A 21792-nucleotide genomic window follows, 5' to 3' on the forward strand; every position below is an offset into this window, starting at 1 on the left:
TTAATACTCGGGGGCTGCCGTTGTGTCTGTGCTCCTGACTGGGACCTGCCGCACTCAGAGGGGGCTCAGGCGCCCCTGGAGGTAACTCTGACCTCCTCCCTCTCCCGGCCGTGGCTGCTCAGGCCCCTGAGAAGCATTTATTGAAAAACTTACGAAAGCATTAAAATCAGTGAATGACTAAAGTTAACCCCTTTAATGACTAGGTGTGTCAATAACGTGACGTAGAATCCCAGACAGTTACGTTTAACAGAAAAAATTAGACTAGAGAAATGCTCACACCTGAAACATCTGGTTAGTTGAGGCCAAGCTACTGTACTTTTGGTGCAGTAATATGGACCTTAAATAAATGCACACCAGTTACTAGTGTGTGTTCTCTTCCTTTGATTGTTGATTGGAATCCTCTAACAGTTAGAAGACAGGGTGCAGCTCCTGGCTCTGCAGCTCTCACTTTGGAAAGTAGTTGACATCCATCAGAACATTCTTACTGTTGAAAAATATAAAGTTGACATTGATACTGGTTACAGTATATCTGAACACTGGCTTTGGGCCTATTTTTAGGGAAGTAAAACCTTCCCTAAAAATATTCAATTGTCACATAGAGCCAAACACCTACTTCACTTTGCAAAACATGCCAGCACCATAAGTTAGACGATCACAAACTGACTTAATAGCCACTACAGGTATGGGCCTTCAGGGTCACTCAGAAGCAGTTCATTTAAAATAAAAGAATGTGACTGTCAGGGGTGTTTGTGGCCACATGTGCTCACCCGGCCGGTGAGGAACTAGGTACCTGCTTCTTCCTAGCTCAGCCCATCTTCTCAAATCACGTGTGCTACTCTAAGAACTGCTAAGGGGGTATCCCGTGTTCCGGTTTTAGTCCAGGGAATAATGACCCCTGTTCTCGGCACTCAAGGCAGGAATAGACTGGAGAGAGAGAACACCGAGTGGTGGTTTCCACCATGGATTTGGCCTCATTCTTTTTTCCCCCAACTTTTTTTTTTTGTGTGTGGTACGCAGGCCTCTCACTGTTGTGGCCTCTCCCGTCGCGGAGCACAGGCTCCGGACGCGCAGGCTCAGCGGCCATGGCTCACGGGCCCAGCCGCTCCACGGCATGTGGGATCTTCCCAGACCGGGGCACGAACCCGCGTCCCCTGCATCGGCAGGTGGACTCTCAACCACTGCACCACCAGGGAAGCCCTGCATTTGGTTTTTGTGTTTAACCTTTTTTGTTTAGAACAGCTCGTGTGCTTGTGCGCACACGAGCGCACACACGCACACACCCGCCACTACCACTCTTTCCCTCTCTGCACCCATGATACTGACCTTTTGAAGAGCCCAGGCTATTGTCTTGTGTCCTTACTTTCTCACAGTCTGGATGTATCTGATTGTTTTTTCAAAGGGACATTCCCGTATTTCCTTAAACTGGAACTTAAGTCTTCTAACATTAAAAAAGTAAAAATAAACAAGTGAAACTAAGTTTACTAACGTATTCTATCTAAAGCAGTAATTTCAAACTATTATAGTTTTAACAAGTAATTAATGTAGACGTTATGGAGCTATTTTACATTTTTTATAGTAAGCCTTGGAAAGCTGGTATGTGTTTTTCGTTTTTTTTTTTTTTAACATCATTGTTCTTTGGATATATACAAATTAAAACCAGAATGACCAGAATAAAAATAGTAGCGCCATCATATGTTGGTGAGGAAGCAGAGGCATTGGATCATAATTTTGGGAAAATATACTAGACAAGTGAAAATTACGTTCACACAAAAACCTGTACGGTAATTTTAATAGCAGATTTATACTTAATAGTCTCAAACTAGAAATAACCCAGATGTCCTTTGAATGGTGAATGGTTAAGCAACCTGTAATAAGTGCTTCATACCATGAAATACTAAGGGAAAAAAAGGAACAAACTAGTGATAATACGCAAGAACTTGGATGAATCTGAGGAAATTATGATGAGTAAAGATAGCAAGCAAGCCAATGTGAAAAAGTTACATGTGGTATGATTCTATTTATATAACATGCTTGAAGTTACCAAGTTAGAGAAGGGAAGAACAGATTAGCGGCAGCTGGGGGTTAGCAGTGGGGTGGGGGAGGGAACAAGAGAGAAGTGGGTAGAGCTGTAAACGGTCGCAGCAGGATCTGTGTGGTGACAGTATTTTATATTGACTGTGATGGTAGACGCATGAAATGCACGTGTTGAAATAGCACAGAACTAAAGATAAACACGCACACACTTCTCACGTTTTACAGACCTCACTCAGATTAGGTCAGGTCACGTGCACAGCAGCCACGTGTGGCAGTGATGAGTGGGCAGCACAGCTCTAGAGGCGTGATTGGATTTGGGTTAAATATTCTTTATTTTTTGAGTTGAAGATGCTCCCTACTGCATCTCATCATGTCCCACTATGAGATGCTAACCGTGATCCTGTGTCGAAGGCATTGACTGCCAGGTTTGCCCACGGTGAGGGGTCCTGCCCTCCACAGGCACCGAGTGAGCACCCTGTTCCCCGCAAGCCTCCCCTCGTGGCTTTAGAATGATGGCCTCTTTCTCCATGCTGGTAGTCACATCAGGTTCAGGTTCGGTCTCCTTTGTTCGTGCTGTAAATATAATAAACGTTAACCTTCAAGTGTAAACGATTTAGGGCCCAGGATTATTCACGTGAGAGCAGGTGAAAGAATGCGTGACTCAGCGCGTGTTTATTGGGCGGCTGTCAGGAGTGCGACCCTGACGCCCTCTTCCATTCGCGTGGATGATGAGAACCCACACAGGGAAAGAGGTTAGTTGACACCTTTAAAAATACAACGTAATTCCAATCATCGTCTGTTTTATTACTTGCAAACCTTTGTTTTCTTGCAGAGTTGTAAATGAAGAATAACCAAGTTCTCATCTCCAATGGTTTTTTTTTTTTTTTTAAACGAAAACAGGTGTCCACAAGAGAAGCCAGCACCAGGGACCTGATGATATTTACCTGGATGACCTGAAGGCGCTAGAACCTGAGGTCGCAGCTCTCTATTTCCCCAAAAGGTAGTGGATTTTATATTGAAGGGTGGGCAGCTCTGAAATATTCTCTATGTTTCTAGAGCAGAGCATTCTGTCTGAGAAAAAAGAGCATGGGGATGGTATCCTTTAGCTAATAAGTTGGATGATTGCTTCAGATTTTGGAAAATTCAGAAATTGTACATGTGTTGTTTTGACTGTAGTGATTTGAAATTAATAATTTACCTATTTATGAAAACATTTTCTATACAGTAAGAAGGTAAGGTGTACTAGTGAAGCCTACGTAAGGGCCTAACAGTGGGTGTGACTTCAGTTTAGCAACTCCTGTTCATTAGCATTTGTTTCCTTTACTATGTATTTTAAAGGTAAAATATCTTTATTCAGAGATGCTTTGCAAAGAAGGCCTCCACTCTTCACTGAGTCTCCGCTTGCAGTCCTGGGTCTGGTGGGGCCCCTTCTAGGGCCTGCGCACCCCTGGAGCTCAGCTCTCCGCAACCCCTGGCACCCCCTCCCCCTTCTCCTCCGTGACTCTCACCTTGGAATAACACCGAGATCTCAGCAGCGATAGACTTGCACTGTTTTCCCAAGGTCACTTCCATTCTTGGGGAAATTCCATGATAATACTCCATCTATGATTATAAAAAACAATTTACTTTTCTCGTGAGAAGTATGGCTTGAATATACTGAGCCATAGTCACACATAATTAAACATTTTTAGGTAAATTATTGAAAAGCATGTCTTAAGTTTTTATTTAAAATAGAAAGATGGGATTGAAAAGAAGATACTTAAATTTTTACAGATAGTTTTGGAAGATCCTTAAAACTCCTTCCTAGCTTTCTGCCCTACATTGTCTCCAAGTATCCACTTCTTTTGAAGTAATAGCTGGGTTTTTAAGGTGAGAGAACTGAAAACTGGTCCTTTTTTTTTTTCCAATAAGAAAGTTAAAATGTAAGCTGTCTTAAAATTATCTCTTTGTTTCCAATCTCCCAGTCCTTAATCATTTATTTACGCTGGGATTCCTAAGACAGATTTCTTAGTTTCCCTTTTAAAAAATGGGGAAGCGTGACTACTGCAGTGGGGCCTCCCTGTGCTGTTATAACTTCACCATCTGGGACCGTTGCCATTCACCAAGCCTTACCTCAGAAGCTGGTTGTTTCTAGAGACATTCATCAACACTGAGAGACAGTGAGATTATTGAAATGCTTGTAAGCATTTGTTTTATCATCGTGGCCATTGCCGTCTTGACTGAATAGCCAGTATTTGTAATTAGAGCTCAACTTTGCCCTAAATCACATCAGTCTCTTGGGTTTGGCGGCCTGTTGAGTCAGGTGGGTCCTCTGTGCATTTAAGTGGTGGCATCGGTGAGGGTCACACCAGCTGCTCTGACTGATAAAACTCAAGACCTTGGTGGCTTGACCACAGCAGTTGATTTCTTGCTCACGTGATGCTGTTCTAGTGCTGGTGTTTGGTGGGAGGCCTTGCACACAGGCTCAGGAGCGCAAGCTCCTTCCATCCTGAGCCTCCACCATGCCCTCCGGGGCCTCAGTGGGGAAAGGAGAGGATCACGTGGGGCAGTTTACTCAGGGGCCCAGCTTGGGGAGGACACAGCACACGCCTTCTGTCCACATGGACAGCTCAGTCATCTGATCAAGTGGCCACACGTGACTGCAGGGGGGGCCTAGCCGTGTGCCTAGGAGGTTGAAGACAAGGGTGTTTGTGTTTTACTCCAGGGGTCGGCCTGCACTGGGACCCCAGCGTAACAGCAGGTTTTGCTGCTTTAGGTGGCTTTGGCTTTTTCACCATTTCCAGTGAGGAACACATTCTGTTGATCCGATTGATCTCAGTATTGTGATATGTGTGTACATTGCTCTTAGGAGAGAGAATTCCCAAAAACCTAAAGCTTTCTTCAGAGGCTCAGATACAAAACATGATCGTGTTCGAAACTGCTTTCTATTTATGACATAGCTGTACTCTGCTGCCACCTACTGTTCAAATTTCAGATTTTTCCCTAACGGTCATATAACTTCACTGGATAGCCCATACATTCATATACTGGCTTTTTTTAAAAAAAAAAAGTAAAAGAATTTGAAAATTCTAGAACAGTATTTCAATGTGACGTTGAAATAGAGCAGTAAACATTCATGACTAACAGACTTAACGGCGTCATTTCCTTGGGTTTTTTTTCTCTCAAACTTATGCTCCATTACAGAAAGTTTCCTTTAGGATCAGCTTCTAAAACCTTATTTAGAAAAGTGAAAATATTGAATACCCTCGACTTTGGTTCTGGCGCTCACTAGTGTAAAACAGCTTATTTCTAGTTTCTCACTACACTTTCTTTCTTGAGGTGTGTCTAGGCTCCTGAGAATTTTCACTTGGTTAATTTCTTTGTTGTATTTCGTGAAGTAACAGATGATTTAGAAAAGCCTTGTTTTTAAAAATAATACAACCTTGGACTACAGCATTTTCTACAGGATGTATATAGCACTGCAGCCTTTTCTAGGAAGTTAAGATCAAAAGGTTTTCAAACATCAGATTTTTCTTAATTACTCTGTCATTTTCATCATACGATGTAAATAAATGCTTATAACTCTTTTGCCCCTTTAAGTCAGAACTGCCACCTTGGAAAAGTTCGCATTACTGTGAATGACAGTAGTGATGTTTGTGACGTGTTCACTGTATCCAGTTAATTCCTCAGCAGTGCTGTTAGGTTATTTCAGTGTCATCTGTGATAGGATTTTCAGCACTCCCTAAGGAAAGCCGCGTCCGATGGCAGGTCAGCCTGCTCCTGTTCACAGCGCCCAGGGAGCCCTGTGGTTGGGAAGCTGGGAACGCGGGCAGCTGTGTGAAGGCCATACTTTCCTCCCGCAGCGAGTCGGAGCCCGGCTCCAGGCAGTGGCCCGAGTCCGACACGCTCTCTGGCTCCCAGTCCCCACAGTCTGTGGGCAGCGCGGCCGCCGACAGCGGCACCGAGTGCCTCTCAGACTCTGCCATGGACTTGCCCGACGTCACCCTGTCCCTCTGCGGGGGCCTCAGCGAGAACGGAGAGATTTCCAAAGGTAGGCCAGCAGTCACGCCTGCCCCACTGAGAAAGCAGCCTTGAGCCGTTGTGGGAATCCAGCTCGCGGGGTCTTGTGCAGGTAACCGGGGTCCCCCTTTGCTGTCGGACTCTTGGCCCTTCACTTAGGTACCTTGTGTTGGGGTGACGCCACAGGTAAATGGGTGGCAGATGGCACGTGTCTGGGGCCGAGGTCTTGGGCGGCCCGCCTGCTGGGCGGCCGGGGTCAGTGCAGCTCTGGCCACCTTCTCTTCTGTAAGGTTGTTGGAAGAGTAGTTGTGGGACTGGGGCCTGGCTGCCCCAAGTCTGAGACAGGAGAGGAGGGCCTGAGGCTGCCAAAATTGATTGTCTTCTGAGTAGATGGATGTTTCTGGCTAAAGGTAGAAGGGATTACTTTCTGTCTCATCTTGAGAGTTGGCGCAGGAGAGTAAAGGTGCTCAAGACAAGACAAGGGAGCTGCTTAGCGGGGCCGGTTCAGACAGCTCTGCTGTGGCTTGAGCAGCCGTGTGAACGTCTGTCCCAAGTTATTTGGCCTTTCTGGTTTTCCCTCCTTTTGTAAACTGAACTCTTCTTAATGTTTTCTCAGTTTGGCTAGTGGCCCTTGATTGACTTTCCTCTAAGGAAAGATTTTCTTTTTACAACGAACATCATCCTTCATCTTCTGCATGTGGCAGGCCAGGCACCCTGAGCCTCACGTCTGTGCTTCCCTGAATCTTCTTTTTCTTAGCGTCACAGGGTGATCACTGTGCCTCTTTTCCACCTCTTAATTCTATTTGTTTGTTTTACTTTTTGCTAGAAATTAAGAGCGTGTTATTACGGCCAGTGGTTCCTTCTAGGGACAAAGTTAAATAGGTCACATTTTAATTATAATCCTCATAAGCCTTCACTTTAAAAAATATAGGTGGAGGAGGGGATATACAATTTATGTAAACTATAAAATTTATACTTAAAAAGAATATTGTTCACTTAGGTAGAGTTTGTCATTGGGGGAGGCAGAAACGGCAAGTAAAAGTAATAAATATACAGACTGCCAGGAGGAGCAACCCCAGGGAGAATTGCCTCTGTTGGCCTGCATCAGAGCGCAGGGTTGCGATCAGCATACAGAAGTTCATGCGCAGTTCTCGTTTATTCTGCAAGAGCTTGGAATTTATTTCTTGACGAGACCCTACGCCAAATTCTGGTGTGTGTTTGGTTTCTTTCCTCCAAGCCTTGTAAAATGTTCTGATTGTTTTTTCTAACGTAGCTTGTACTTGTGCACTTAATGCTGTAAGACCCCCACGAGTATTCCCCAGGTATGCAGTCTCTCCTGCTTAGAAGAATGAAGCTCAGTTTTCACTGGTTACGGAGTGGAGCGTGTGCACGTCTGTGCCTTCGTATCTTCCTCCCTCTCGCCACATCTGTAATCTATTTTCCTAGGAGTCCTGGTTTATCCCTTTCTCCCATTTTTCTTTTTTTTAATTTTTTTTACATCTTTATTGGAGTATAATTGCTTTACAATGGTGTGTTAGTTTCTGCTTTATAACAAAGGGAATCAGTTATACATATACATGTGTTCCCATATCTCTTCCCTCTTGCGTCTCCCTCCCTCCCACCCTCCCTATCCCACCCCTCCAGGCGGTCACAAAGCACCGAGCTGATCTCCCTGTGCTATGCGGCTGCTTCCCACTAGCTATCTACCTTACGTTTGGTAGTGTATATATGTCCATGCCTCTCTCTCTCTCGCTTTGTCACAGCTTACCCTTCCCCCTCCCTATATCCTCAAGTCCATTCTCTAGTAGGTCTGTCTGTGTCTTTATTCCTGTCTTACCCCTAGGTTCTTCATGACATTTTTTTTTCTTAAATTCTATATATGTATGTGTTAGCATACGGTATTTGTCTTTCTCTTTCTGACTTACTTCCATTTTTCTTTGTTTGTTTGTTTGGTTTTTGGTTTTTAGTTTTGTTTTATCCCATCTGCGGGAGGAGTGGTAGCAGAGGAGGAGTGGAAAAGAAGTGTTCTTTCTTGTCCTGGGGGGGAAAAAACCTCAAGTGTCTGACATTTGCTTTTGATGCATATAAAAAAGTTAGTTGGTGGGTTTCTTGTTTGTTTGTTTTAAAGGACTTTTTAAAAATCTTATAATCCCTTCAATGTAGGTAGTATTGTGATAATCTCATATGGGTATTTATTTATGTAATCTCTAACCAAATGGATAATTATTGTTTTACACTGCAGAGAAATTTATGGAGCATATCATTACTTACCATGAATTTGCAGAAAACCCTGGACTTATAGACAATCCCAACCTTGTAATACGGATATATAACCGGTAAATACTCTTGCTTTTGTAATTATTAAATACTCTTGCAGGTTTTTTTCCCCAAGTGCTGTTTTTAACCATTACAGTCTTTCTTGCTATAAAATATGACATTTCATATAAACGAGCTAATGGGCAGTGAGTGACTCTGAAGTGAAGGTAAAGCCTCAGCTTTATTTTCAAATGAGGTGTTGAAATGCTACTCTGTTTTATATTGGGTGGGCCAAAAAGTGCCTTCAGTTTTTTAAGTAAAATTAAAGGCACATTTTTCATTTTCACCAAGAACTTTATTGAACAACGTATTCAGCCTTTTGTTCCACTACCTTCTGCCATTTTTCAGGCAACTTTGTAATTCCATCTTCCCAAAACTTTTTATCTTTTTTGAGCAAAGAACTGTTCCAGGTGCCTTTTGCAGTCTTCCAGGGAATTGAAAATTTCTTCCATTAAGAGAATTTTGTAAAGACCGAAATGAATGGAAATCCGAAGGTGCAATGTCTGGTGAATACGGCAGATGAATCAGCACTTCCCAGACAGGCTGTAACAGTTTTTGCCTGGCCATCAAAGAAACTTGCGGTCTTGTGTTATCCTGGTGGAAGATTACCCGTTTTCTGTTGATTAATTCCGGTCGCTTTTTGTCAAGTGCTGCTTTCAAGTTGGTCTAATTGGGAGAGGTACTTGTTGGAATTAATCATTTGGTTTTCCGGAAGGAGCTCATAATAGAGGACTCCCTTCCATCCCCACCACATATACAACATCACCTTCTTTGGATGAAGACTGGCCTTTGGTGTGGTCGGTGGTGGTTCATTTCGCTTGCCCCACGCTCTCTTCCGTTCCACATTGTTGTACAGTATCCACTTTTCATCGCCCATCACAATTTGCTTTAAAAACGGAATGTTTTCATTACATTTCAATAGAGAATCACATGCAGAAATACGGTCAAGAAGGTTTTTTTCCCTTAACTTATGGGGAACCCAAACATCAAAGCGATTCCCATGACCAGGCTGGTGCAAATGATTTTCATACTCATATTTTGAGTATGTCAGCTATCTCCCATGTGGTATAACGTTGATTGTTCTCAATTATGGTTTTGGTTTGATTGCTGTCAACTTCAGCTGGTCTGCCCTGACTGTGGAGCATCATCCAGCGAAAATCTCCAGCACGAAACTTCACAAACCACTTTTGAAACGTTCAGTCACAGCACCTTCTCCATACACTGCACAAATCTTTGTGTGCGTTTCAGTTGCATTTTTACCTTTCTTGAAATCATAAAGCATAATATGCTGAAAATGTTGCTTTTTTCTTCCAGCTTCAGTGTTAAAATGGCTACACAAAAATTCACCAATTTTGATGTCTTTCTTTCTTTTAAATTTATTTATTTTTGGTTGCACTGGGTCTTCGTTGCTGCGCGCAGGCTTTCTCTACTTGCGGCGAGTGGGGGCTACTCTTCGTTGTGGTGTGTGGGCTTCTCATTGCGGTGGCTTCTCTTGTTGCGGAGCACGGGCTCTAGGTGCGCAGGCTTCAGTAGTTGTGGCGCGTGGGCTCAGTAGTTGTGGCTCACGAGCTCTAGAGCACAGGTCAGTAGTTGTGGCGCACGGACTTAGTTGCTCCACAGCATGTGGGATCTTCCTGGACCGGGGATCGAACCCCTGTCCCCTGCATTGGCAGGCGGGTGCTTAACCACTGCGCCACCAGGGAAGCCCCATAAGTCTTTTTTTAAATGCATGCTGATGTGACACCTTTCACAATACAATCTAACAAAATTGTTTCAAATGAAGTTAAAGACAACTGAGTGCTACTAGAGCCATCCTACGGAAATAACCGAGCAAACCTTTTGGCCCACCCAGTACATTGTGCTGCTTCTCTGCTCAGAGAAGTTTGGCTTGAAGCAAAGATTACTTATGTGGCAAGCAACTGAGCTGATCATCTTTTCATTGAAGAGAATAAGGCATTTTATGTGGTATTTCTCCCTCCCGCCCTCTCCTCTCTTGTGTGACGGTGTTGCACGGTTTTACTCTCACAGTTACTACAACTGGGCGTTGGCGGCTCCCATGATCCTCAGCCTGCAGGTCTTCCAGAAGAGCTTACCTAAGGTGAGATCCTCCGCTGTTTGTTGCCCCCCTCAGAGGTATCTACAGCATGTAGTGCTTCGAAAAATCCAGATGTGCATATTTCTAAACTGGGTACTGTTCAGTTTGATTTAATATTCTAAAATTAGTATTATCACTCAAATTATCTCATACCTCAAAGTGTAGGAAATTACCTGGGCTGCCATATCTTTGCCATTTTTACTAGATATTTATACCGGTTTCTGATGATATATGAAGGTTGAGAGATTTTACTGATTGTTAGTTAAATATAGAATAAGTGAAAACATTTCCTCCCGTTAATATGGAAAGAAGCAGCGAGAAGAGGGTGATGTGGCCGCCAGAAGCGTGGCATCGGTGTGGTTCATTCAGCTGGTGGTTAAAACATGTAGAACATGAAGCTTTGCTCTGAATCTGTCCACCAAGACGACATCATCAGCCTAGCTGGTCCTCATAACTCATGAGAACCACGTTTCCCAAGGGTAGAGAAATGAGAGCAGGCTGCCTGCCAGCCCCTAAGAGGGCTGCTCCTACGTAGCCAGACCACCCAATCTCATACCACAGAACTGCCACAAAAGAGGACACTGTCCATCTTTCAGAGGAGTCTGGGAGGTGTGGAAAGCGTTGCTCACCATCCTGCACATTAATGGTTGAAAGGAGTCGAGTGCCTTGTGACTGACAGATGGCTAGACTCACCTGTGTTGATTGTTTTCAGGCCACAGTTGAGTCCTGGGTCAAAGATAAGATGCCAAAGAAATCTGGTCGCTGGTGGTTTTGGCGTAAGAGAGAGAGCATAACCAAACAGGTAACTGAGCTGGAGGTAATCCTTTCCATGGGCTGAAAAGAAGTGAATCTTTGGTTTATTCAAAAGAAACCTTTTTGCCAAGCACAAGTCGGGCCACATAATGCTCTTTTAATAATGTAGTCACCGTGTTTAAACAGTTACGTGGGCAGGGCTGATGCTAGGTGCTTCCCATGCGGCATTACCTCTCACCTTTACGACAGCCCAGCAGTGTAGGTGTTTGGATCCCTGTTTTACAGGTGAGGAAGCTGGAGCACAAGGAGGTGACGTAGCTCGACCGAGGGCACGTAACTGGTGAGGGCTGGAGCTGGGCTGTGACCTTAAGTCTGCCCCAAGAGCTGATGCCGTTTCCACCGTGCCGCGTCACCGGCTGGAAGCCAGAGCTTGCCAGCTTCCCCCGCTGGCGGGAGGGGCATCAGTCCCCCCGTTCTGCAGGTCCAGCATCCCTGCCGCGGACCTAGTTTTATTATGCTGTGTGACTGAGCTGGTGCGCTCTCAACAATTCCTGCCCCTGACTTTGTGGAGGCAGCTTTTTGCACAAACAGCATATGACTTCTCTCTCAGGTTTCTGTCCTTTTGGCTCAAACTAGAGGAAGTTTGTTTCTTAAGCGTTTTTAAGTTGCGGATTCAGAAAGCAGTTTTGCTCGTCCCTGGAGAGAGCTACTGTACTGAGGAACTTTTGCTTGTCCGTAGGGGGAGAACTGCACATTGTCATTGTTATCTTGCCGTTCCAGCTGCCAGAGGCCAAGGAAGGGAAATCGGAGGTGCCGCCGCCCATCGACCGGCCGTCGAGCGCGAAGGAGCCAGCCAGTGGCAGGTGGGGGCCCCCGGTCTCTCCAGGCTCCCCCGCCTCGGCCACTGCATTCAAGCTGATGTTGGCCGTTTTGTTTAATTCTTAGTCAGAAATGTCTTTGTCCTGTGGACGTGCATGACAGTCAGTGGCTTCCTTCTGCTGCTCAGTTAGCAGATGATAACTTCCGCTTTTCTTTAAAAAATATCATCAGCTTCAGGACTCCCCTGGCGGTCCAGTGTTAGGACTCAGCACTCTCACTGCTGGGGCCCCAGGTTCAGTCCCTGGTCAGGAAACCAAGATTCTGCAAGCCGTGCCGTGTAGCATGGGGGTGTGTGTGTGGGTGTGTGGGTGTGGGTGTGTGTGCGCGCGTGTGTAGACTATATCATCAGCTTACAGTAAATATACTCCTCACTGCTTCCTGAATACCTTGCTCCTGTCCTGGAGCCATGGACTCGGATGCCCTGAAATGCAGGCCTTTGGGAAGCAGATCTTGCGGAATTGTGAGATGTGCTGTCCCTGGTGCCCTGCTCCCTGGCTGTCAGGCACAGCAGGGGAGACGTAACAGGATCTGAGTTGGGCGTGGGTCCCTTTCATTTCTTGGAAGGAGTAGAGCTGCCTTGGACATGTGGATTGGCTGCCCCGTGGATTGGTGCCACGACATACCCCATTCTTGTTTCTGCCACCCTGTTTCTTCCTCCATCAGGTTCTTTTCTCTTCCCTTTTCTCTAAACACTTGGGTTTATCTATCTTCTTGCTCTTTACCCTCTTCTTTTGAAAGGACTGTATAAAATCTTGTTAGTTTCTTAAATCACTAAGAAAGATTTTAAAGATTTGTATCTTTAGAAACATACACATCCTTTTCAACAAGAATCAGCGGGCCTAGTAGCATTCACTGGTTGTAGCAGAAAATGGCCAGTCACAGTGGGCGAGTAACCGCCGGCCAGTTGTAGAGGGAGGAGGAATACACAGGTGTGTACCCTGGGTCTGGGGAACGGCTCCTCCTAGAATGGATTTGGGATCTCTTTCTCTTCTTGATCCTAAATGAAAAGCTGTCGTCTGTAAAACGTCCCGCTGCCTCTTCAGTAACGGGGTTGTGTTGAACAGGCCGGCTGAGGAAGACTCATCGAGTGACGAGGGGTCCCAGGAGCTGGAAGAATCCATCCAAGTGGACCCCATCCCTACGGAGCCGCCGAGCCACAGCAGCACCACCTCCTATAAGAAGTCTCTTCGTCTGTCCTCAGACCAGATCGTGAGTTGCATGTGGTCTGGGTGGATCCAAGTCACGTGAGCTCAGTAACTGTTTAACTCGACGGGTCTCCTCTCCTGTCCACCTGGCCCCAAGCCTTACACACGTGGCCCAGCGTGTGGTCGTGGAAATGCTCACCTATGTCCGGGACAGCAGCGTGCCTCACACTGGGACCACCTGAGGACCTGCAGCACGCTTCCTCCTCCTCCACCCCCGGGCCTCCCACCTCCGTGTCTGGGAGTGAACCAGGGCATCTGTGTTCTCAGCCTGTTTCCAGGATGAATGTTTTTTTTGTTGTTGTTTGTTTTTTTAAAGAATTGTGTTGCATTCTTTTTCCTTTTTTAATTAATTTTTGGCTGTGTTGGGTCTTCGTTTCTGTGCGAGGGCTTTCTCTAGTTGGGGCAAGCGGGGGCCACTCTTCATCGCAGTGCGCGGGCCTCTCACTGTCGCAGCCTCTCTTGTTGCGGAGCACAGGCTCCAGACGCACAGGCTCAGTTAGTTGTGGCTCACGGGCCTAGTTGCTCCGTGGCATGTGGGATCTTCCCAGACCAGGGCTCGAACCCGTGTCCCCTGCATTGGCAGGCAGATTCTCAACCACTGCGCCACCAGGGAAGCCCCCTCCAGGATGAATCTTATACGTCTGGCCCAGCACTGGGCCACACACTGTCTTTTAGGAGCCGCAACCATAGGGAAATGACATTTTCTTACTTAGATGCAGTTTCCCCCTTCCTTTTTATTTCCCACTCCCTGACTTCCACCCATTTTCAATATGAAATTGTCCTGCTGTGCTCCAGGGCAGTCCCGGGTACAGAGGAAAAGGTTGGCGGGGGGCGGGGTGGGTTGTGATCAGAAGAGTGCCTGGCACCTAACACATGGTTCAGGCAGTGGCTCGTGTGAGCCACGGGCGCAGCCCCGAGCCATCCTTCCTGAGCTGGGATCCCAAAACGCTGCTGCTGGTTTGGGGAATGTTCAGATTCTATTCAAAAACTGTGTTTTCCGCTGATTTTCTTGGCTTTTTTTTTTTTTTTTTTTTTAAACAGTTACTATGTCTTGTGTATTTCCGTGCATTCTTTCTGTGTTCACACACACACATTTATATATTTAAGAGGCTGGGATCCTTCTTCACGTAACATTGTATCATAAGCAGTTTCTCTGACCACATATTCCTGGAAAGTGTGACTTAATTGTTGCATGTAATTCCATCAAAGTGATGTGCTATTAATTTTCAAAACTCTGATTTTTATTCTTATACTTCTTATAAAAGGCAAAACTGAAGCTCCAAGACGGCCCAAATGACGTCGTGTTTAGCATTACAACCCAGTATCAAGGCACCTGCCGCTGTGCGGGGACCATTTACCTGTGGGACTGGAACGACAAGGTCATCATTTCTGACATCGACGGGACGATAACCAAGTAAGCAGGAGCCTTGGGGTGACAGGGAAGGGGGCCCAGCTCAGTGTGTGGTGGTGGTGGGGGTCCCTCACCTGGGCAACCAGCCACCATCAGGAGAGTTTTTAAACTGTACACACTGAGATGCCCTGAGTGCAGTCCCCACAGAGTCATCTTATGGAGGGAGGAAATAGGTGGGACCGTACAGACGTAACGTCAAAAATGACACTTGGGGAATTCCCTGGAGGCCCAGTGGTTACGAGTGCGGTGGCCCAGGTTCAGTCCCTGGTTGGGGAACTGAAATCCCGCAAGCCGTGCAGCGCAGCCAAAAAAAAAATATTAATGATAACTTCGGGGGATTTAGTTATTTGGTCTCCAGATTCTGGTATCGGGGGGAAGCAGCAGCTGTTGAGATTAGGGAGGAGAAAAACAGGATGTGTGGTGGTCAATTCCCTCATGTCTGATTGCTCTTCTGCAACCCTGGACCCCGGTGGGGTCCTTGTCTCCTGTGCACAGGCCAAGGAAACCGCCGTTGGGCATTGTCCCTCCACCTCTCCCCCGTCCGGCAGCTGCTGGCAGCTCGTATTTAACTAAATAGGTAAACACTTGGCTTTACATGCTTGATTCCTGATACCTTTGTCTGTTTCTGCCCTCTTAGGTCTGATGCTTTAGGACAGATCCTTCCACAGCTGGGTAAAGACTGGACTCATCAGGGTATCGCAAAGCTCTACCATTCCATCAATGAGTAGGTATCCCGACCCACGTGTCTGGTGAGCTAGAATTTTGCTTGAAAAAGCTAGGAAAAGGTGTTCATCAGCCAGTCCACAGAAATCTTGTTCATGCGCCAGCTATTCCCGCTCTCCTTTCCCACCCCTTCCTAGAGCCTCACGCAGGGGAAAGTGTGAGCCGCCATCTGTGGGACAGGAGCTCTGTGCCCGGCATGGTATGCGTTGTTACGCATGTTAACCTTGTCATCTTGTTTTCACAGGGCTGTGGGTTGTAGGCACTGCCTGTGTCTATAATCATAGCTGTACTTGGGGGTTTTAGCTGTAATTTAACAGGAGAGCCAATTTTCAGGTTTGGTTTTTTGAGTATTTTTAATTGTATTGCTTTAAGTAGGTCATGCATGCATGGGGTAATCAATTTACCATGGGGTCCTCTCTGTCAGAGTACTTTTTTTGTGAGAAAATAGTGCCTTGGCCTTTGTGGGATCCCAGTACCTATGAGTTAAGTTGATCTGCAGAATTACAGTGTCTTAAGCACAAGTTGAAAATGTCATAATATGAAAATTATGAGTATGTCAGTTACCCAGGTAAAGTTTTGCTCCTTGTTTTATGGAATGATTTGCATTCTGGAAATTGCCTATATAAGTGAAATCCTTTGTGTCTTTCATCTATAGCAGATGGTTTAAAGATAACCTCGAATCTTTGTCTGTTTTGTCATTTGGCTTCCATGGACCAGACGCTGAAGCTATATCATTACTTGTAAATTTAGCGTAATCCCTAGTTGCATGTACCTCCATATTCCACCCATGGCGTTTTTGATGGGATGGTGAGATCTTTCTAATCCTAACAATTTTTTCTATTAAATTTAAGAATTTGATTTTCATAGTAAACGAGAGGAACTTTATTTGGACCTTTAAAAAGAAAAACGCATTTTCCCCCCTTTAGCCAAAGCACACGGGCTAAACAGGACGCGTTCTCTTTCAGGAATGGCTACAAGTTCCTGTACTGCTCCGCCCGCGCCATCGGCATGGCCGACATGACCCGCGGCTACCTGCACTGGGTCAACGACAAGGGCACGATCCTGCCCCGTGGCCCCCTGATGCTGTCCCCCAGCAGCCTGTTCTCCGCCTTCCACAGGTGCCTCTGTGTGCGTATGCGTGCGTGTGCGTGCACCTGCGCGCACACGGGGGCCTGACGAGAGCTTCTGCATCTTGGTTCCGTATTGTTCTAACTCACACATAGCTCACCTGGTCTGTGTCAGACACGGTTGAGAAGTCAGGTTGGCAAAGAAGGAGAAAGACACCGGTTATGAAGGATTAAAAACATTGGTTGGTTGTGAGCACTGTAAAGTCTTTTTAGGACCACATACCAAGGAAAGCTACCGTTTTGGATTTGGTGATTATATTTGTATTTTCTTCTCCTAGGGAAGTAATAGAAAAGAAACCAGAGAAGTTCAAAATTGAGTGTCTAAATGATATCAGGAATCTCTTTGCCCCGTCTAAGCAGCCCTTCTATGCGGCCTTTGGAAACCGTCCAAACGTAAGTGTGTCTTCTGGGCTACACACTCGGATGTGGTGTGTGAAACTCAGAGGAGTGTACTTTTAGGGTATAGCCCTGTGTTAGTTCTCAGACCAGTTGTATAGGCACAGTGAATGTCTGCTCTGCTGATATCTGCTGTAAAGTTTCTCCAGCGGTCAGGAAGGGCCTGTCGGTGGAGATGTGGTGTGTGACACCACAGAATGTAGGTGTGTGACAGAGGGCACGCCCTCTGTCTCTGTGGCTTCCATTCCATTTCCTCAAGCAGTTCCGACTCATGTTCTGAGTGATTCTAAGCCGAGTCTTGGATTCACCCCAGAACCAGGTCTCGAGGGCCCCCCTTGATTACCGCTTCCCATCTGCGGCTCCGAGGCCCCTGGCGTCTCCGTGGCGCCCAAGTTTTCTGGCTTCCCGAGCGCCCTCTGCGGTGGCTCCGCTCTTGAGTTCGTGTGAGTCTAAAGCTCGGCCCCAGTGGCAGAGCTGCGCCGCGCCAGCTTCACGTGATTTCCGCACACAGTCTCCCGTCGAGGCGATTTTCTGGCTCCCAGGAGCCGCAGGACCATCTCCTCATTTCTTCTCTCTGTAACCACCCTGCCCCATGTTTTCTGCTGCAGGATGTCTACGCTTACACACAAGTTGGAGTTCCAGACTGCAGGATCTTCACCGTGAACCCCAAGGGTGAGCTGATACAAGAGAGGACCAAAGGAAACAAGTCATCGTAAGTGCGTTCCCACCCCTCAGCCTGGAGCCCCGCAGCCAGGGGCCAAGGATCAGAACTGCACCTGCCTCTGCAGGCTTTCCTCTCTGCCGGGGTGTCTTCTCCTCTGCCGTAGCTGTTGGGGGGGGTTGCTGAGGGGCCTAGACTTCGAGGAGGGTGGCAGTGCCCTGAGAAGGAGGCCTGTCTGGGATCCTTCCCATCTGTGGAATCTGAGTAACTGGCTGTACAACCTACAGTCTGTGCTCTCAGATCAACTGATGAATAACAGTTGCTGTGCTTCCTCCCCACTTCCTTCTGCCAGGTATCACAGACTGAGCGAGCTCGTGGAACACGTGTTCCCACTTCTCAACAAGGAACAGAATTCCGCCTTTCCGTGCCCGGAGTTCAGCTCCTTCTGCTACTGGCGAGACCCGATCCCTGAGGTGGACCTGGACGACCTGGCCTGAGGCCGCACCTCCAGAGGGAGGCCCTCCGTCACTCGCCACGCAGCGAGGGAAGGTGACCAGCCCTTCTGCTGGACAGAGGACATGGGGTCCCCTCCCGGCCACAGGTGTGGGACAAGACGTGCTGACAGTTGGGCACCAGCAGGGACGGGAAAGCTGCTGGGGCTGGAACCGCCTTCCCCCTTCCCCCTCCCAGGCCCTGAGGGGCTGCTGTTCGGTGCCGCGGCCGGAGCCGCGAGGGGAGCTCAGGCCTGAGGCCGGAGGCCTGGGCTCTTTTCACTGGCCTGTCCTCCCACACGCTCTGTGTTGTGTGCTGGGTGCTCCTTTAATTGCCTGATTTAAAAAGAAGGAAAAAGAAGCTAAGAGTGGACCAAAATGTTGCACAAAGTAAAGTGTTCTAATTTCCACTGGGCAGTTGAAAGTGTTTCTCTCAAAAGGAGGGCTTTCTTCAGGGGATCAGGGTCCAGTGGTGATGTCGGTCCAAACCGCCTGTGCACGTTTCTTCTGTGGCTCCTCCCTCCCTGCTCCACGGAAACGGGACGCTTGCTCGGGCCCCTGGGGTGACAAACGTGGGCTTCGGGGGAACATAAGGTCCTTATATCATTGCCTTCTCACCTGTGACTATTCCACGGTGGGGACCTGAACTGAGGTGTCCTGTCTCGGACTGGCAGGAAGGAGCAGGTCTTGCAGGATGTATGTGATGCCCGTAAGAGCCTTCCTAGCAGCAGGAGTTGGTTAAACAGCAAGGAACAGCTCTGTTCTTAGGGAGGCCTTGGAAATGCAGGTGAGCACTTGTGACGGGTCCTGGGAAGGGTCCTTTCTCCGTCCCCCTGCCTGCAGTCCAGTTTCCCAGCCTGGTTGTGATGAGCTCTTGTCGAACCCGAGCAGGCCGCCCCAGAGAAGGGGGGTTCTGTCCACAAGCCTCTGCAGAGCTGTGAGCACGAGCCTGCAGAGGTGAGGCTGGGTGTGGACGGTCCCCTTGGTGTTAGAATCGAGAAAACTGTTAGACAGGAGCTCTCCTGAGAGCAGCAGGGCCCACACACAGCCCTGCGTTGGGTGAGAGAGCAGTGGGCAGGTTCCAGAGCGGAGGGCGGGCGCCCGATGGGAACGCTGCAGAGCAGTGCAGGCCCGGCCCCCGGCCCCCACAGTTTCCTTTACCACGTGTGCTTTCCCTGTGCTGGTCTGGCAGGGGCACTCTTCCTTGTAGTTTGCTCCACCGAAATAATAGCTGATCTAGAGCTGGGGAAATGGGGGCGGTTATTTTCCAGATTGGAGAGTTGAAAGTCCCTGACTCGGTTGAGCCGTGTTTCCCAGTGCTGTTGGGTGCAGGGACGATGGCACAGTCCCCGGCACGCAGCTCTCAGTGGCAGAGGCTGGCGGAGCCACACACGCTTCCTCCGGTGCAAACCGTCCCGCCGTAAATAGCTCAAGGACTCATCATTTAAACAATTTATTTATGTACAGTAGGCCAGGGAAAATAGGTTGTGCTTGTATGAAGTTCTGCCCAGTTAGTGAAATCAATTCCTTGTACGGTGGCCCTGCAGTTACTTCATCTCATAGATGCCATCGGCCTGTCGCCCCACGTTTGCTTTAGGCAGTTACCCTGAGCTTCGTAGGGCTTTGCTATGTGCGGTACGGAAATCTTGATAACGCACCTTCTGTAGTCTTTTGTTGGCTGTCCTTTAAGGAGTTTCTGACTAGACACTTTCTTTTTCTCGATAAGCTCTTCTCTCTGGACACAGGGGCATCTTAGAGGGTCGAACCTGGGAACCCAGGTCTCCCGGCCCTGCACTGAGGGTGGCTGACCCCTCTGCCTGGGGGCCATCAGCACTAGACTTTATCATTTTGTCACCGCAGATTGATCCAGTGGGTACATATGCTAATTAACCTGAGTCTTTTTCCTTATTTAAAGGAGTCCCTTTTGCTGAAAGTAGATGATTACTATTACTATAGTGTTAAGAAAGTATTAAGTTTGTGCTGAAAATCCATTGCCATTTGCTACAAATGACATTTGTTCTTTCTGTGAAAGAGAGATGCCCTCGAGTGTGTTTGTACACAGACCCTTCTGATGGGAGCTAATGAAGGAGCAGCAGCCTCTCGCTGCTTTCGGGGACGGGCAACGTCACGGGGGGCGGGCGAGGTGGACTGGGCTCTTCTAATCGCTCTCTCCGCTGCTCCACTGGTGAAATGGCCGTGGCCCCTTTCCCTCTTTCCAGTCCAACCCGACTTGAGTATCTGCCTTGGTGTCCGCGTGCTGAAGCTTGTATGGCTCTAGTGTTGACATCTGCATCTCTGCAGGGCTTACGAAGTGCGCGCGTGGGCCCAGAGCATGCAGACTTGGCCCGCGTGTCCGTATCGTGTTTGCTGTGCTTTAAAGTGCTTTAAAACATCTGCATAGTTTTCAGCTGGAAAAAGAAAAAGCTTACTAGTGTGATGTCATGAAATGAAAGCTGTTGACAGTCTAGGAACAAGAGCCAGCTCACCATCCGGAAAGTACGCGTGCCTTTGGCTGCACGTGGCCCTTCTGGAGGGTGTCCTTGAAGCTGCAGGCAAGACCGAAGAAATGGGCAGAGAGTAAACGCTCAGGTTTTGCAAGTTGGTGAAAACAGACTCTCCCAGGGAATTTTATCATCTTTTCAAGTATCATCATAGTTACTCTGGGAAGCCTTGTCTTCCTCTGTTTTAGAGAATGCTGGGTTTAATGAAACTGGTTGAAGATTGAGTTTTTGTTTAAATTAAAGTGCTCTTTCCAGGTGAAAACTACTTTATTTGGTTTGTTTTAAAGGTAAGAAAGGGAAGGGAACACTTTACTCTTTTAATTTAATCATTACGTTCAGTCTGTGATGACATATTTGATTATTAGGCACAGCAGTGCCACTAACAAGTTTTTTAAGTTGTCAGAAATTGTAAACATCAGTTCAGTACTTAGTTTATGGCGAAGACAACTGTCTTAAGATAAATGGCTCATTTTGGTGCAGTGTTTGATGTTCAAAACAAAATGTTACAACAATAAACGAACGTAAACTGAACGCATCTGACTCTCTCCTTCAGAGGACATTAAATCCTTTTCTCTAAACTCTTGCCAGAAATTGATAATTTCCATAAATTAGCATTTTGATCTTTGCTGACACTTACATTTGTGTATAGAAAGGACTTCTTTTTTGGTGCTTGTGTTTATAAAACCTGACTCCAGAGTGAGGCTACACCCACAGGAGCTAACCTCTCTTGCTTTGTAGGTTCTGCCAGGCAGTGACCCATTCATACATATGTGATTTCTAGGGGAGTCTCCCTGGCACCCTCCAGGCTGCTTCCCCCGCCCCTCAGCCCTTCAGGGGTCCCCTGAGCGCCTTGCATTAAACCCTTCCTCTGGTGAATACTACTTAGCCGTCCTGATGTTTTCATCAGCTGTTAGGAGAGTCAAAGTGGTCTTGGATCAAAAACCACATCCCCCGTGTTATGTTATTCGCGTATCTTTATCCCCCAGACGGCTAAGCACACACTGAGCCTGCGGGCTCTCACTAGCCGCTGGAGAGTGCGCCTCCGCCTCCACGTGGGGAAGCTGCCGCCACTCGAAGCAACAGAGTGGGCTGGGTGAGAGGTGGGGGGTGGGGGGGAGGAGGGAGCTGCGGCTCTGTGCGGTGTGCTCTGCGAGAGGAGGGAAGAGCTCAGACAGGGAGGTTCACTATCAGGAACTGGAAC

At 47.4% G+C, this 21792-nt stretch overlaps 1 protein-coding gene across 1 annotated transcript in view; it reads left to right on the forward strand.

The window, feature by feature from the left end:
• Positions 1 to 21547, forward strand: part of LPIN2 (lipin 2) — a 59478-nt gene extending 37931 nt beyond the window's left edge. The window contains exons 7-21 of the mRNA XM_082667115.1: positions 409 to 523; positions 2652 to 2786; positions 2935 to 3034; positions 5877 to 6064; positions 8276 to 8369; positions 10378 to 10447; positions 11157 to 11246; positions 11978 to 12060; positions 13141 to 13285; positions 14547 to 14695; positions 15330 to 15416; positions 16381 to 16533; positions 16821 to 16935; positions 17547 to 17650; positions 17952 to 21547. Coding sequence (XP_082523241.1) covers positions 409 to 523; positions 2652 to 2786; positions 2935 to 3034; positions 5877 to 6064; positions 8276 to 8369; positions 10378 to 10447; positions 11157 to 11246; positions 11978 to 12060; positions 13141 to 13285; positions 14547 to 14695; positions 15330 to 15416; positions 16381 to 16533; positions 16821 to 16935; positions 17547 to 17650; positions 17952 to 18096 — 1773 coding nt within the window. The 3' untranslated portion in view covers positions 18097 to 21547. The remainder of the gene's footprint in view (positions 1 to 408; positions 524 to 2651; positions 2787 to 2934; positions 3035 to 5876; positions 6065 to 8275; positions 8370 to 10377; positions 10448 to 11156; positions 11247 to 11977; positions 12061 to 13140; positions 13286 to 14546; positions 14696 to 15329; positions 15417 to 16380; positions 16534 to 16820; positions 16936 to 17546; positions 17651 to 17951) is intronic.
• Positions 21548 to 21792: the final 245 nt, after the last annotated feature.

The sequence above is a fragment of the Grampus griseus genome (genome assembly GCF_964374135.1).
Source record: "Grampus griseus genome assembly, chromosome: 12".
Lineage (NCBI taxonomy): Eukaryota > Metazoa > Chordata > Mammalia > Artiodactyla > Delphinidae > Grampus > Grampus griseus.